This window comes from Labrus bergylta, chromosome 7 (assembly GCF_963930695.1).
Source record: "Labrus bergylta chromosome 7, fLabBer1.1, whole genome shotgun sequence".
NCBI lineage: Eukaryota > Metazoa > Chordata > Actinopteri > Labriformes > Labridae > Labrus > Labrus bergylta.
The window spans coordinates 16,792,595-16,807,397 of record NC_089201.1 but is presented as its reverse complement, the minus strand read 5'-3'; the positions used below and the strand labels follow the sequence as shown (position 1 = coordinate 16,807,397).

Sequence of the window (14,803 nt, the reverse complement as noted above, 5' to 3'; positions counted from 1 at the left end):
CCAAAAATCATCACCCTTTGCGGTTAAAAAACAACTCATACAGAGTATAAATGCGAGGATCTATTGGTCCCTGTTTACAATTGTTTATCCAGCTTTATTTTTGCACTAAGGCAACAAGCAGAGCAAACGTAGCTCACATTTTCAAGATGTTTTGGAGCTTTATTCATTGTTCTTCTCCAATTCAAACAGATGGATGTCCCTCAAGTGGCCCGTAAATGTGTTTCGAAAATAGCATGTTTACTGTAGTAATCCCTATGAAGTTACCAATGTAATTAGAACTGATGTTTCCTGCTCCATCGCATTCTGCTGCCATGAGTCATCTGCTGACACGAAATGCATCGCATGCTGACAATGTTGCGGTGATTGTGGATCAAAAAACGGAATCTGGCGGGTCTCCCTGGCTATCACTCACCTCGGTCTCCCCACTGAGTGATGCAGAGCCTTTGAAATGTGACCCCTGGTCTCTTGTATAACACTTCATCAGAATCAGGGAGTTAAAGTTGAGTTTGCAGCCAGCGGATTACTGTCACATTGTCCTCATTATAACTTTATTGTTTAAGACATGTTTCATCACTTTCAAATTAAGCAAGGGAGATGGATTGGGTAACCTGCGGAATTTATTTGACTTTTTTACAACACGCTCTGTAAAACGGTAACCCAATGCTCATTTATGTGCTTTTTTTTTTTTTTTTTTTTTTTTTCATCAGTTATGTTCCTTGAAGCTTTAAATTGACATGACGGGAAAGGGCTGGAATGTTTCTAAATTTAGAATATCCATGGAAATGTCCCGTCTTTGTTGCCTGAGGATTAGATAATTACACTTGTTTTGTCATTGATGCGTTACAAATGGAACAACATGATCATGACAGATAAGCTTATTCATGTTTTCATTTAACATTATTAAATAGTTCATAATCAGTCTCAATCAATAGAGTTTGAAGTACAGTGATTTATAACAAAAATTATTAAGGTTATAAATTAATCTGCCAATTCTTTTCTTTGTGAAAAATGCTCATCACAGACTCCTCGATGCCATCACATCTCTTTCTTTTGTTTGACCAGCAGCCCAAACCTCCGACATATTGAATCTTTAAAAATGTTGGACCAAGAAGAACCTTGATCTGGTCTCTTTTATGCATTTTGCTTTACTAGCGATAGATTGATTGTTACTGTTGTTGAAGATTTATTTAATGTCAACTGACTAATTGATTCATTAAATTATTGTTCAGAGTGTACGGCACACAAGCATTAAGGGAAGAGGCGTTTAGCTTGGGTACTCATTTGGAATTGTTCACTGGTTTAACCTGGATGTTTTTATTTTTATTTATTGATTCATCCATGCAGTTGACCTTAATAAATTAAATATATTTCTCTCAAATTTAAAAAGGGAAGGATTATTGTTTTTTGTAGATTGATTTTTTTTTCCCCATTTCAAATCGGCTCATTCAGTTTTGTTTGTGATTAATTGAAATAATTTTGTCTGCTTTCCTTTTTGCAAGATGATATGTATCACAGTCAGCCCCCTTTAAATGTAGACTTTTGCAATGCTTGAAGTGTTGTGTGTATGAAAGTATAAAGATAAACAAAAGATTTTGGAGAGTGCAAAACAAAATTTGAGTGGCACAGAGAGTGCATGTCTCCTTTGAGAACAAACACCTGGTCAGTTTGGCCCTGAAGTGAAGGGTCATTGTATCAGACAGTCCTCTTACTTTCAATGTAAAAGTAGCTTTCTATAAACACACACACACCAAAACAAAGACCAGTATTTTGAAGTCTGCTGTCTTTCACATACAACAGTGCTTTTAGACACTTATGAGTGGGACATGTTCTTTTGGATTTAATTTGATCTGATCAAAATAGTCACTGAAACTTGCAAGTAGAATGATTTGTATTCAGATCTTTTTTTTTGTAGGAGTGGTGAAAATCAAACACGGATATTAATGCTAATGCATAGTGCGTAACACACACCAACCATAACTTACATGCACATTAGAACTTACATAATGTACATAAATACCAGGCCCTAAAAAGCCTTGTCACCGATCGCTCCTTACGCAGGTGCAACATATTTAAAATCATTTTTTTCATTAGCAGACAACGGGTTTCAATAAGACATGACCCTGATATGATGATAATGATTGGAAAGTGAACTCTTGTAACTTAAGTGCTCAGAAGCTGCTAAACAGCTGGAGTAAATTGAGCAACAGACTCAGAAACAAGCATGCACATAATCAGAGCTGCACGCTCAAATCTGATCCCGCTCCATGCACGCACCAAGGTTGAGTGGCTCTTAGAATTTAACCTGTTGATCTTTTAACTTTTTTTTACCTTTGTCATCATTATACTTGCATAGTTGCATCGTTGTTTGTCGAGGCAAACGAGGGAGGAAGTGGAGTAGTGAAGCTCCAGGCTGGTGTCTCTCCTACAGGAGGAACATGACAGTTAACATAAGGGGCCAGTCTTTCCTTTGAGCCTGTGTTTCGCTTTAGACAGGTAAACAAAATGGCCAGTGTTGCTCTGTGGTAATAAAAGTCAGCTTTGGTTTTCATGTTAATGACACACTTATCCTGGAGGAAGGGAAAGGGTGTGTATTTAGGGAAGGGTTGATGATACAGGAGCGTGCAGGTAATGCTAGCCTCGGCACCGCCTCATCCATCTCTTGGCCTTTCACCTGGTTAAGTGGAGCTCTGCTGACTCGCTGACACGCTTCCTTTATCCCCACTGCGCGCTGGTATTTTTAGCGTGATATCATATTCTCTGTGCAATTAAGAAGGATGCGGGTAAACAATGCTCTGGTTGGAGGCCAGCTCCAAACTTGGCGCAGTCGTGATCAGAGACAGTTTTAACTGAAAGCGGAATAACTAGCTGGCGGGAGTGCAATACAGTCCATGGGGGTTGCTGGGTTTTTTCACAGAAAAACTTGTGTTTTATATTTGCTCCTTGCCACACATTCTTCTGTGTTCATGGGGGAGGGAAAGGATGAGACATTGGCTTTTGAAGTCTTTTTGCTTAGTCACGTAAATCATTCATCACATCACAGATATAGACACACCGCAAAGACGAACCTGCAGTTCAGTTCATATCAGGCTGTTCCTCTGTGTGGGTGTGAACTAGTGTGTAGTAGTGTGTCTTGCTGCATTAATGTGTTCAAGCGTTTGAATGTGTGCCTGCATCACTTTTGGTGTGCAATTTATTTATATCTGCAAGACGAAACAGGTGTGGACAGTAATGTAGCATGCATGTAAGTGTGTGTAATTGAAAGTGCATGAATATGCATTATATAGTAAGTAAGTGTGTGTCTGCATAAACATCTACATGTGTCCATGTTAACCTCACACCTATGAGGGTCAAAAATACAAATGGGAGGTCAGAGTGGCACACAGCTCATCTTAAGCTTGGCGCTTTTCATTGTCAAAAGATATTTATATCTGGAATGAACAATTGAGAAAGATGGGTTTGATTTCCCTCTGGCTCGGCCTTCCTGTGGGTGCAGAGTCAACCTCAGTCAGATGCGCTGATTGGACCCAGATCCTGTGTCCCAAATTCCGTCTCTTTGCACCCTTGAACCTCACGAAACTAAAAACTTCACTCATTGGTGTTTGTCTCAAATTACACAAATCAAATTCTGATGGCGTGTTGTGAAATGTCAAGAGGGTGATATGCATGAGGAGAACTGGGATGACATGCAGGTGAAATCAGGTTGAAGCTGATATTTCACCACCTTTAGTCAGTGATAGTCGGTGAAGTTGGTGTGAAGTGGAATGCTGCTGTTAATTCTTCCCTCTCTGGACCCACTTTGTGTGTTTTTCATTTTTATGAGGCGGAGGAGGACATCTGTTTGCATCGTTGACCCTTACAGGAATTCTTTGGGGACCTTTTAATCTTCCATAGAAATCTGTGATGCGAAGATCCAGTGATATGCTATTTTTGTCTACTCCCTCGCCAGATGCTTCGCTGAACTCTTAATATGGCTAATACACCCCTGGGCTCTATGAATTGTCATATGCGATACTGTGAAGGAAGGTAAATGTACTGCAGGCATTTTATTTTACTGTCCCAAGAGTACCGCTCCGTAAACCTCCATAGGCCCCGGGGCTCCCGAGAACCCCATTCGCTGTAAATACCCAGAATTCCTAAAACTTTCAAACCCTATATATTTTGAATTCCTCAGACGCCTTCAGACACTTTGTAAATTCAGATGTTCTGGTGCTCGAGGGGGCAGTGAGACCCCTTAACCCAGCGTTGTCCTTTTATTCTCCAACCTTAACCCCCCCATTCCCGCTCTCTCACACACACAAACACCCACGCACTCACATACACCCCCTGCGATGGATTCCAGATCGAGAATTTAATGCATTTCTGTTTCGCATCACTTCCCAGGAATGCAGCACGCGTGCCACAAGCCTCATAACTTCGGGCTGATGAGTGTGAGGATGTTTAAGAGAGAGTGGGATGATGGGATACAGACGCTGCTGGGGGTTATGGGGGTATCGGGGGGGGGGGGGGGGGGGGGGTTTGACTGAGCGCATCCGGTGCGGCACTTGGCATTAATGACAGGCGATCTTCTTGAATATAGCAGTGTTAGTGCAGCTGTGGTATGTGCCGAGCGCATCTGGACAGCAGATTTTTGGGAATGTATTTTTGTGTGTTTGTTTGGTCTGTCCCCCCGTCTCACTCAAATTAACGACTGTTGCACGATACGGACGGAGGATGGAGTCGATTAACATTGTTGGGGATCATTCGAGGGGGGCTGATCTAGAAACAGAGATTTTACAAGGTTTCTCTTCTCTGGCAATGTCAACCTTTTATGTGTATTGGATCTTGTCAGGATTAGATGCTTAACGTCAGAGCAGACTGAACAGAGAAAAGCACAGCGTCACAGTTGGGTCTTTGCCAAACAGAACCTCCACACACTTGTCATTTCATGTCAACCTGCATAGAGCACCTCTGAGGCCTGTTTTATTCATCACAGGAAGGTTTTAAAATGGCAGCTTTATTAGTTTTTGTGTCCTTTACAGTCTGAGCTGCTCTGACACAATAATTCTCATGTGCTCATGTAAGCAAACCAAGATCGTTTTTCTCTTTTTTCCTGATCTCGGTCAGTGTAGTCGACTCGATATAAAAGGAAGAAATCCTTTTCATAGGAACTGTATTTAAATATCAATCATAATTTATCAGTTTCTAACAATAAAAATCATTAACCATTTTTACGGCAAGGGATCTATTAATAGAGCCTGAAATCAAAATAGTTCAAATACATCAAATATGTGGTTAAATTTGTTAGCTTTTGGAAGTCTCCGACTAACAATTATCATACTTAGAAAATGCACTCTTTACCTGCCTAATGTAGTTGTTGCCAAGTTGCCTCCTGTTAAGCGCCTAAATATTTTAAAAGCTTTGAATCAGAGCATGTTTTAAAGAGGTCATATTATGCCCTTTTTGGGGTTCGTATATTTAATCTATGAACCTACTTTTGTCCGTTCACAATAGCTAAAGTCCGAAAAAAGTGTCTGTTTTGATGTACTGCTCCTCCTTGCTCCCTCTACGCACCGAGTCCGTTCGCTACACTCTGTTGAGCCCACACTGTTAGACCCCACGTGGGCCAAGTTTGCTCTGATTGGTCTACCGATCCGCTCTGTCGTTATTGGTCAGTTGCTCAGCGCGCTTCTCGGAAATTTCAACATGAGCTGCAGGGCTTGCCACAACGAGCCAATGGGCTTAGATCAGTGATCTCACACTGACAACGACGTTGCACTGACAAATTTTTATCGAGGGGGGCTAGAACCGAGCGTTACATGCGGCTAGTGCTACAGCTAACAGGAGGACGTAGGAGAAGCCGCGTTTCCTGACATGCAGGAAAGGAGCCACAGGTGGGATTTGAGCCTGGGCCGCCCGCGTTGAGAACTATAGTCTCCACATATGGAACATGCGCACTAACCACTGAGCCACCAGCGCCCCGAATCAGAGCATGTTTGACGCTTGAAGCTCTCCACGCTATCAGAGAATTGAGCAAACCGATGCACTTTCTCAAATAAGTTTAGCTGGAAGAAATAAGTGCAGATAAACCTAAAGAAAGCTGATCTGCATGAGTACAGTAACGACCAGAAAACAGAAGAGAGAAAAGTAAAGAAGCACAGATCCAGACGCCGCTCTGACAGAAATTAAAAATGGATTTAAGCGATTGGAAGAGAAAGTATCAACACTGAATGAAACTGCCTAAAAACTCGATAGTAGACTTGAAGAAGCTGAGACTCGGATAGGTGCTTCAGACGACCCTAGCGTTGTAACAGTTATTCAATTTTTTTTTTTTAAGTTAAAAAGCAATACAACTTTTGGGCAGTCATCTTAACAATTAATTATCTAGTAATTTGAGCTCTAATATTGACAATGATCGTTCAACAGATAGTTGCTGATAAAACCGAAATGTTGTGAGTTTGTTTTAGATTATGTGTTTCTTAAATCATCATCATCAACCATCAAACTTTATTTATATAGCACCTTTCAGACAAATTAAATTGCTGTTCAAAGTGCTTTACAAGAGTGCGGAAAAGTTATTGATGGACAAGTAGTTTATAAAATCGTTGAGAGACTAATGCACACCAATAAGAATTCAATAAAATAACAAAATACAAAAATGAGCGGTGTGGTTCTAAAATTCAGGCATCAGCAGTATAAACAATGTTACATGGAAGAAGGCTGCGCTAGCTGAGCTACTAGGGCCACTGTCTCACCTTATCCTAAATATTACATACATGACAAATACCGCTCCAAACGTCCAACCAGAGTTTCTCAAATTAAACACTTCTGCAGTGTTTACCTGTGAATGACAGGACACTTCACTCCTTGTTGTCCTTATTAATCCTATTAACTAAAATTACTTTAAATCCTTTATCAGCCACACTTAAAAAATAAAAGAGGATGACAATTAGATTACACATTACAACTTTAAAATCATCAAACAAAACATGATCCTTAAGATATGCATGTATGTATTGGCCAGAAATGAAGAAATTAGACTTTATTTTGGAAAATGGAAGATCTGGACAATGAAGTCATGGAAAGTGGTCACCTTGTCGCTGCATTTTTTCTGTCCCCAGCTGATCTGAAGCCAACATGTTTACTACACTTTGACAGAAACTGTGGCTCCACATGAATCTGTTGTCTTCTGCAATCAGACATACTGAATTTCTCAATGAGCGTTTGTCTAGTTTTGTGGTGTTTATGGCACTCTGGCACCCTCTGGTGGACATCAAAGGTAACGACAATCTTTTTCTGATAGACGATGGAACATTTGAAATTGTGCAGGCACCACCTCTGGTTGAGTCTAACTGTCGGTAAATCATGTAAATATTTGATTTAATATTTATTTTTATTGCACTGAAATGTGCTTTGCGGGAGCGTTGGAGAAAATAGTCTTTGCAGTAAGCCGGTTGTTAAAGACACATTTATTACACAGTTCAGTCTAAAGCTTTTTACATATTTATAAAAACATTACATAGAAATCATTGTTCACTCATGGCAGTCTCGAAGACGTCAACGGTTACAGCACAGATGTTCTGCAGTTAGTTGTTGTTTTCTGGGTGAGACTCGAGCTACAATGGCGTATTTCAAACAGCATTTACAGGCAGGACGGTGTAAAGAGACGGACGTAATTTAGACAAACTAGAGATTAAAAAAACAGCCTTTTGATTATAAAGATAGAAGATTTTAGTTTATTATACACGATATTTAAATTGCAGGATGTAGTAGACAGCCTTGTTAAACATGATTTACATTTAAAAAACATCGTCCTCCACTGCTGCTGATAATGCCTTCAAACAACTTCAGGTCAGCAAAGAAAACAGAAACCGTGACAATACTGACATCGTTCAAAGATGTACAAAAATCCAGAGAATTTCTACTTAAAAATGGTCCCAAAGAGTGAATAGTCACAGGAAAGGAAAGTTAAGCTTCACATTGTCTTTCACTTTACAACAGCCTGATCGGAGGAAAGTAGTGCTTTTCATAGATTCAAATCTACAAGGTGAAAGAGATCAAAAGGTAGTGATGTGCACACTCTTTTCCATTCATTACTATGCTGCACATCTTTAAGAAAATAAAATAAAATAAAAAGATTTTTAAACCTCTATCCTCTCTGGTGGCCAGCAGGGGGAGACGTAACTGGTTGCAACGAGTAGTGCAAATATATGAAACCGGGCGGGAAAATGACCCCAAATCTCACTTGATTTATTACATTAGTAAATATTTTACTTTTGAGTTCATTGTCTCAATCAGTAGTTTTGCCCTTATACAGCGTCATGCTTATTTTGTTTACTATAGTTTTGCTATAGTTTCTTTCATGGAGAATCTGCTCCATCATTCAAATATAGCAACTTCTGCTAATGGAGTCACCTTACTGTACATTTGAAACCTCTAGTATGTTAGGTGTGTTGGATTATTAAAGCAGGAAGTACTCGATAACTGCTAGATCAATGCAAAGTTCCTTTTCTGCAACGAAGAATAAAATGTGAAAGTCTAATATCGTTGAGCCTATTTCCTCCAATGAGCTCCTTTTGTCTTCACAACCACAGTTTTACATCCTGAACACTTTGACAGCAACTTTACAAATCATTGGACAAATACACAACTGATCCTCTTTTTAAACTGCAGCAAAAATCACTTTATTAAACGACTAACCCCTAACCCTCATGATTTACAGCATTTCTGTCTTTTCTTGACTTAGTATTTTATGTTGGATCCTTGATGGAGTTAGTGAACTTAAATCTTAAGATGTAAAAGCGTGACTGGAGTCTGTGTACTGCTCTTTGAATCTAAGTCGTCTTAAAATTACACAGAGTTGCCCCTATGATGTAAAGATACTAAGAAGGCGTAAAAGTCATAGATCTGGCACTTGAATTACACTGAAAATTCAGTTCCCAACCAGTTTCTTCCAGCAGCCCTCTCTTGTATCTCTTCTGAGTCGCTCACATGTTCATGATTCAGGTCTTATAGGTGGGCTTTCTATTGGGCCTGGTTCTCCTGGTTCTTCAACTCCTGCCATTTCTTCTCTCTCAGACTGAGCTCCCCATCAGAGAAAGCTGCTGGGCCCCAGTTGGTGATGATCTGTCGTCCCTTTGAACCTGGAGGGGGGAGAAAACAGGACACATTAACCATTGAGGTGAGACTATTTCATTAAATATTAACTACAACCTTAAATAGTTGGTCCTAAATATCCATTGTTAAAGCAACATTCATTGAGTCCCATAAACATTTTTTGTTATTGGATCTGAAAAGTTGTGGATATTCTGCAGCTTTAAGGTCAAGCAGGTTTTTTCCCTTTGAAGCGACAGTTATCATGTATGCAACTACAAAATGTTTGCCGATATTAGCACGACTTGTCATATCTTCTCAGAGTTTCCATATTCAATCAAACATTGCCTTTACTCTGACTCATTTCATCAGGGGAAAGCGATTTGTTTGATATTCCCTAACCAATAAGCAGAGACAGCAGTATCTGTTAAATGCCACTTGGAGTCTGTTCTGCTGCTTAGCAATGAAACTACTTGTTTTGTCCAGTTTTTAAAATGACATTCCTTCAGTGTAAAGTATTTTTTTAAATGAGTCTCTTTGGATGTCACGTACAGTGTGTGATCACAGTCATTCTGTGTCAATTTATGTGCAATAAGTAGCTACGAGTTAACCAAAGTGTGCTAACATTAGCATGCTAACACAACAATACAGAACACAGGCAATTGCCGCTCAAGCAAATGGTGTGTTCTAATTGATAACTCCTTTGTGCAAATGCGAGTGAAGAGGGGTTGGAGTTGTGTCGCTGCAGGAGAGAGGAAGAATAGCAAAGGTGACGCCAAACAGCAGTTTGTTTTGGTTTCATGATGGTGCTCCAGGGCGACATCTACAGGATTAAAAAGTCACCCAGTGGTCCTTTAAAGCCGAGCATTGCTAAAATAAATGTCTCAAATCTTAACGTGACCTGCTGTAAAAGACCCAAAATAGCATCAAAAATGGCATTAATACAATTCTACAATTCACTTAGCAAACACTTTTATCCAAAGCGACGTACATCAGAGAGTAATATGCCATTAAAAGTCTTATGCGTTATAATAGCTCAATCCAATGACTTTAAGCTAACTTTAAGCTCTCAAACCTCCTCAGATGTCTCACACTCTGAACACTTTCTGTTGGTTTGTAGCACATCAAAATCGTTGGTTTCGGCCCTAACATCACATTATATTTAGTTAGCCATTCTTGTTAGCCAATATAGCTAATAGTCACTATTCTGCTGCATCTTTGTTTTCAACAGAGAGAAATGTGTAGCTGTTGTTCTTTCACCAGCAGAGTTTTAATACTCTGATTTTAATTGTATTAAAGGCATCATCTTACTTTGTAGTAAACAACATGGTTATTATGAAGCCTCCAGCCAAAAAATCTGAGGAATTCAGATATCTCATGTTTTGTTTTCAGCCTTGTTTGGCTTTGACTGAGCAGACTGTACATAGTGGGCTGAAAACAGAGCCGAGTTGTTTCTCCTCTACTAATTTTACTAATTGACTCTTTTGGGAAATTAGTAGGACTAAGAGCGCCGTTAAATGTATTCATGGCAGGAGTCAGTTTGAAGCTTTGGGGAAAGAACAATTCAAGCAGATAAATGTGGAAACTCTGAAACACTCAGGATAAAAAATGTCCAAATGTAGTCTGTTTTTAAAAATTTAAGGTTTTTGATAGTCTGAGACATATCAGGGGCCAGCTGTCATTGGGTGAGAGGCGAGGTAGTGGTACACCCTGGACTGTTCACCAGTCAATCACAGGTCTGACATATAGACACAGACAACAAGCCACACTCACATGTCACCTTCTGAAGCCTGGTACACACTTCACGATTTTTAAAATCTTAAACGATTTTGATAACGTGAGAGACCCCACGCATGACAACAATCCTGACCGATTAACAGTTCAGATCTCATAGTGTGTGGTGTGCAACGAGACGATCAACTCAGCACACCACACACTAACAGATTCATTCGCCGACATCCAGAGTCTCGACTATCGCTAAGTGTATTCTTGCGCGGTCAGACGCGATTTAAGAGTAAACAAACATGACTGGCAAGCTAAATGTGGCTAGCTGTTAGCTGGTACATCCATTACAGTAAACATGTTGGTCAAACTCCTTTCCTTGTCAGTTGGATTGTGCTTTGTTTTACAGGACACGTAATATAAATCATGTTGTTGCCACAAATCAACAAGTTGGTACTGCATTCATGACATCCATTTAACTTTATGCTTCGCGATTGCTGTTGTCGCCATGGTCATGTTTGTTGTGCTTTGTCAGCTTGCTTCCCTATTGGCTATTGTTACGTTCAACATGATAATTTACAGAGTCCGTGCTCGGCCGTCCTCAGTGTTCTCCCCACACCACAGGATTTCCGATTGTAAATATTGAACACGTTTAATATTTACTATTTCAAATCGGAGCGGCCCTGATCGTCTTCCGGGCAGATCGGGGAGGTTAAAATCACTCCTAACACACCTCACATCATAGCAGAATCTGGCAAGATAATCTTTGGAACATCAGATAGTCGGGCCTTTGCTGACTTTCGTCGGAAGGGGGGAATCGGGCCCAAAATCGGCCCGATTATCTTGTAGTGTGTACCCCGCTTAACCTGACGAGCATGTATTTGGACTGTGGGAGGAAGCAAACCATGAACCTTCTCACTGTGAGGCAATGGTGCACTGCAACACCATGCAACCTGGTTTCAAGACTATTATGTGTTAATACTTTTTTAATTTCTAAGTATTACTGATGTATGGAATCACATGGACCTTCATTAGAAATGTTAATGTTAATAATTGTTGCTCTTTGAAACAGAAATGACACAAGGATAAATACTACAATACAAATAACAATGATTGATAATCCCAATTTAAGTTGATTTTTAGAATCAAAAAAACTGTATTTTCAGCATTATTAGCCGAGGGACTGCAGGTGTAAACTAGCTCTAAGCTAACTCTGGTACAATGCGTCGAATGGCAACATTTATGTTTAATATACATGGTCCCTCTATAAATAAAAAAGTTAAATAATAACGCTTAGATAGTCTATATTTTAAGAAGTGTCGCTGTTATTAACTGTAAATGTGCCATGAGAAAATCCAGTCTATCATTGTTTTTGTTTGAAGTTTTAGTCCAAATAATGGAGAACATTTCTCATGCACGGTGACCGTTTTATTTATCTTGTTTGCGGGGTTTGGGTTAGTCTTTTTATCTGTTGCATTTTTGTCCACTGCTGTAACTCAAATTTCCCTTCCAGGGACAATAAAGGTCTGAAGTGAACAGAACATGCAGTGCTATCATTAAATTAATTGTAAGGAATTGAAAATATGATGTAGTCTACAAGTCCCTGATGTTATGTTAGTGTTTATCACCTGTTATAACTTAGGATGCTGAGTGTTCACTCCACACAGACTCCACACTGAGTGTTCACTCCAAACAGACACGAGGAAGAGACTTTAAACTGAAGCCCTTCAGAGGACTTTTTTTTCCTCCATAGACGACGTGTAGCTGTCTCACACTCTGACCGCTCTCTGTTGGTAAGCAGTGTGAGTGTTGGTGTGTAACCTTTACCTGGTTGAATGAGCCGTAGCATTCCCTCGTGTTCGGCCACCTTGTGCTTCCAGGTCTTTGTGTTGTTGGTGGCATCTGTCAGCTTCTTTATCACCGTCTGGTTCACACACACACACACACACACACACACACACAAAACACACACATGTATTAACATGTTAGGAAATACAAAGATGGTGTCTTTCTTTCCTGACAACACTTCTTAAGATTAATGAAAATTAAGAACAGCAATTTCGAAACACTGAGTCAACTAACAAGATGTAAGTCACATTAGCGTTCTTGCCTCTAGTCCAGTAGTCATATAGTGACACCTTGTGGTCAAAATAAGCACTACTCTAGAAGGATTTGTTGATCCTACTATAATGTCAAACATTCATCATTAATAAGTTTGCTGTCCCAGACACTGTTGTTAATTTAAAACAGCACTGAAAGGGAACTTTCTTTGAACACATTATTGTGATAATAGTTTAACTTTATCTGAAAGTAGTTAAATTAAGTCTCCAAAAAAAAGTTATTTTGACAGTGGAACCTATTGTTGCGTGTCGCCCTGTTCTCTCTCTCCTTGGTTCTCCCTCCTCCTTCACATGCTGCTAACCTGAGAGAAATCTGTTCTCACGGAGGAGGAGGTACCTAGAGGAGACAGGTATAGGAGAGAGGGGTATACACACACTGGGCAGTGATATGGTGAGGAGCTTTTGTTTTTTTCCCATGCATGTCAAGACTGCTGGGTTTCGTTATTAAAGTTTGGACTGGAGATCACCTGTAGTCCTATTATCAGTCTTTTGGTGAATCTTTTCCGTCTCTGGTAGTTTTAGGTGAAGCCCTACACGTGGTTGGCTTGGCACCTTTTCATGTTCTTTTCCAACCCCTTTTGTTTCTTTTTTTGTCTTACAGTATCCCCTCCCTCAAGGGACTTCCTCGTTAATTGTTTTATTTATAAATCTAAATCAAATTGTTGGCTGGTCCCTGTGAGTGAGATGCATTTTGGGTTTGTCAGTTAAACAAATCGGTAACCTTTAAGAGCGATTTGATTTAAAGAAACAATCACTCTGTTGAAACATTTGCCCATTGCACTTTCCTCCACCACCACAAGTCAAAATGTCTTCACTCCGCTGACCTGGTACTGCTCCAGGGCCCCCTGCCTCTCTTGCTCCAGCTGTTCCAGTTGTTTCATGGCAGCCTGCAGTGCGCTCTCCTTAGCCAGACGTTCCTTCTCCAGCTCCTGTTTCTCCGCCTCCGTCTCTGAGATGGCGCGCTGCTGCTTCAGGTGGATCTGCTCCAACTCGACCCGCTTTGCTGCCTCCTCCTCCAATAACCTGCTCCACACAGATGATAACATGCGTGAGTTTAGAGCATTAATAAATACTCTAAATCAGTAAAGGTTTGAAGTGACACTTCTAATTTTCAGAATGGCCGACCCTGCTGCATGTCAAATGATGCACCATGTGTACAAAGGTACATTATTTTTTTTATCTACTAACAGAAATTCGATCTTAATTTCTTTTTAAGAAAATCTCTTTAAGAGTTTTTGTTCAATCCCAACATTTTTGCAATTTCCACAATCAAAATGAATTCATGAATATTGAATAAATACTTAAACTAAGTGTTAGAAAATGTTAAACTTGTATAGCCAACAGTAAGTAAAAATAAGTAATGTATACAATAATGTGTCAACCCTAATGTTTATGAAATCAGTTGCAAGGAGCCCCTGAAGTCCCAAAAAGTATAAAAGAATGTATTTTTCGCAAAAGTTAATATCTTGATTTTAACTTGTGCGCACAATCATTTTTATGTTTTACTTTTTGGGACAGCATGGGCTCCGTAGTTTTCCTAGTTCAAGTAGAAACTATATACAAGGTAATATAAAAGGATTGTAGAGTGCCGGTGTGTCAGCAGGAGGTGCTATAGAGCATGATAATGGTGCAAGTATGTAAGGTCAGGTTGCACATCTGGGTGTGTATCATTTTCATTGTTCATATTATCAAAGAACCTGTGTACTCTGCCCTTTACTTAAGTTTTTTTTGGTATTCTTGTATGTAAGGTTTTTTTTTTTTTTTTTTTAAATAGATATGCAACATTGAACAAAATACCCGATGAAGTTTGACAAAGATTTTGTTATTTGTTCACATAATTAATGGAGAAATAACTAGATATTCCCTTATTTGTTACATTAAAATATGAACCT

The 14,803-nt window shown here is 39.6% G+C and overlaps 1 protein-coding gene across 1 annotated transcript in view; it reads right to left on the bottom strand.

Annotated features, from left to right (window-relative positions):
* Window positions 1–7,426: 7,426 nt before the first annotated feature.
* swap70b (switching B cell complex subunit SWAP70b) overlaps window positions 7,427–14,803 on the bottom strand; it is a 29,505-nt gene continuing 22,128 nt past the window's right edge. The window contains exons 10-12 of the mRNA XM_020636460.3: window positions 13,736–13,934; window positions 12,619–12,715; window positions 7,427–9,119 (exon numbers count right to left, since the gene is read on the bottom strand). Of these exons, the coding sequence (XP_020492116.1) occupies window positions 9,001–9,119; window positions 12,619–12,715; window positions 13,736–13,934 (415 nt within the window). The 3' untranslated portion in view covers window positions 7,427–9,000. The remainder of the gene's footprint in view (window positions 9,120–12,618; window positions 12,716–13,735; window positions 13,935–14,803) is intronic.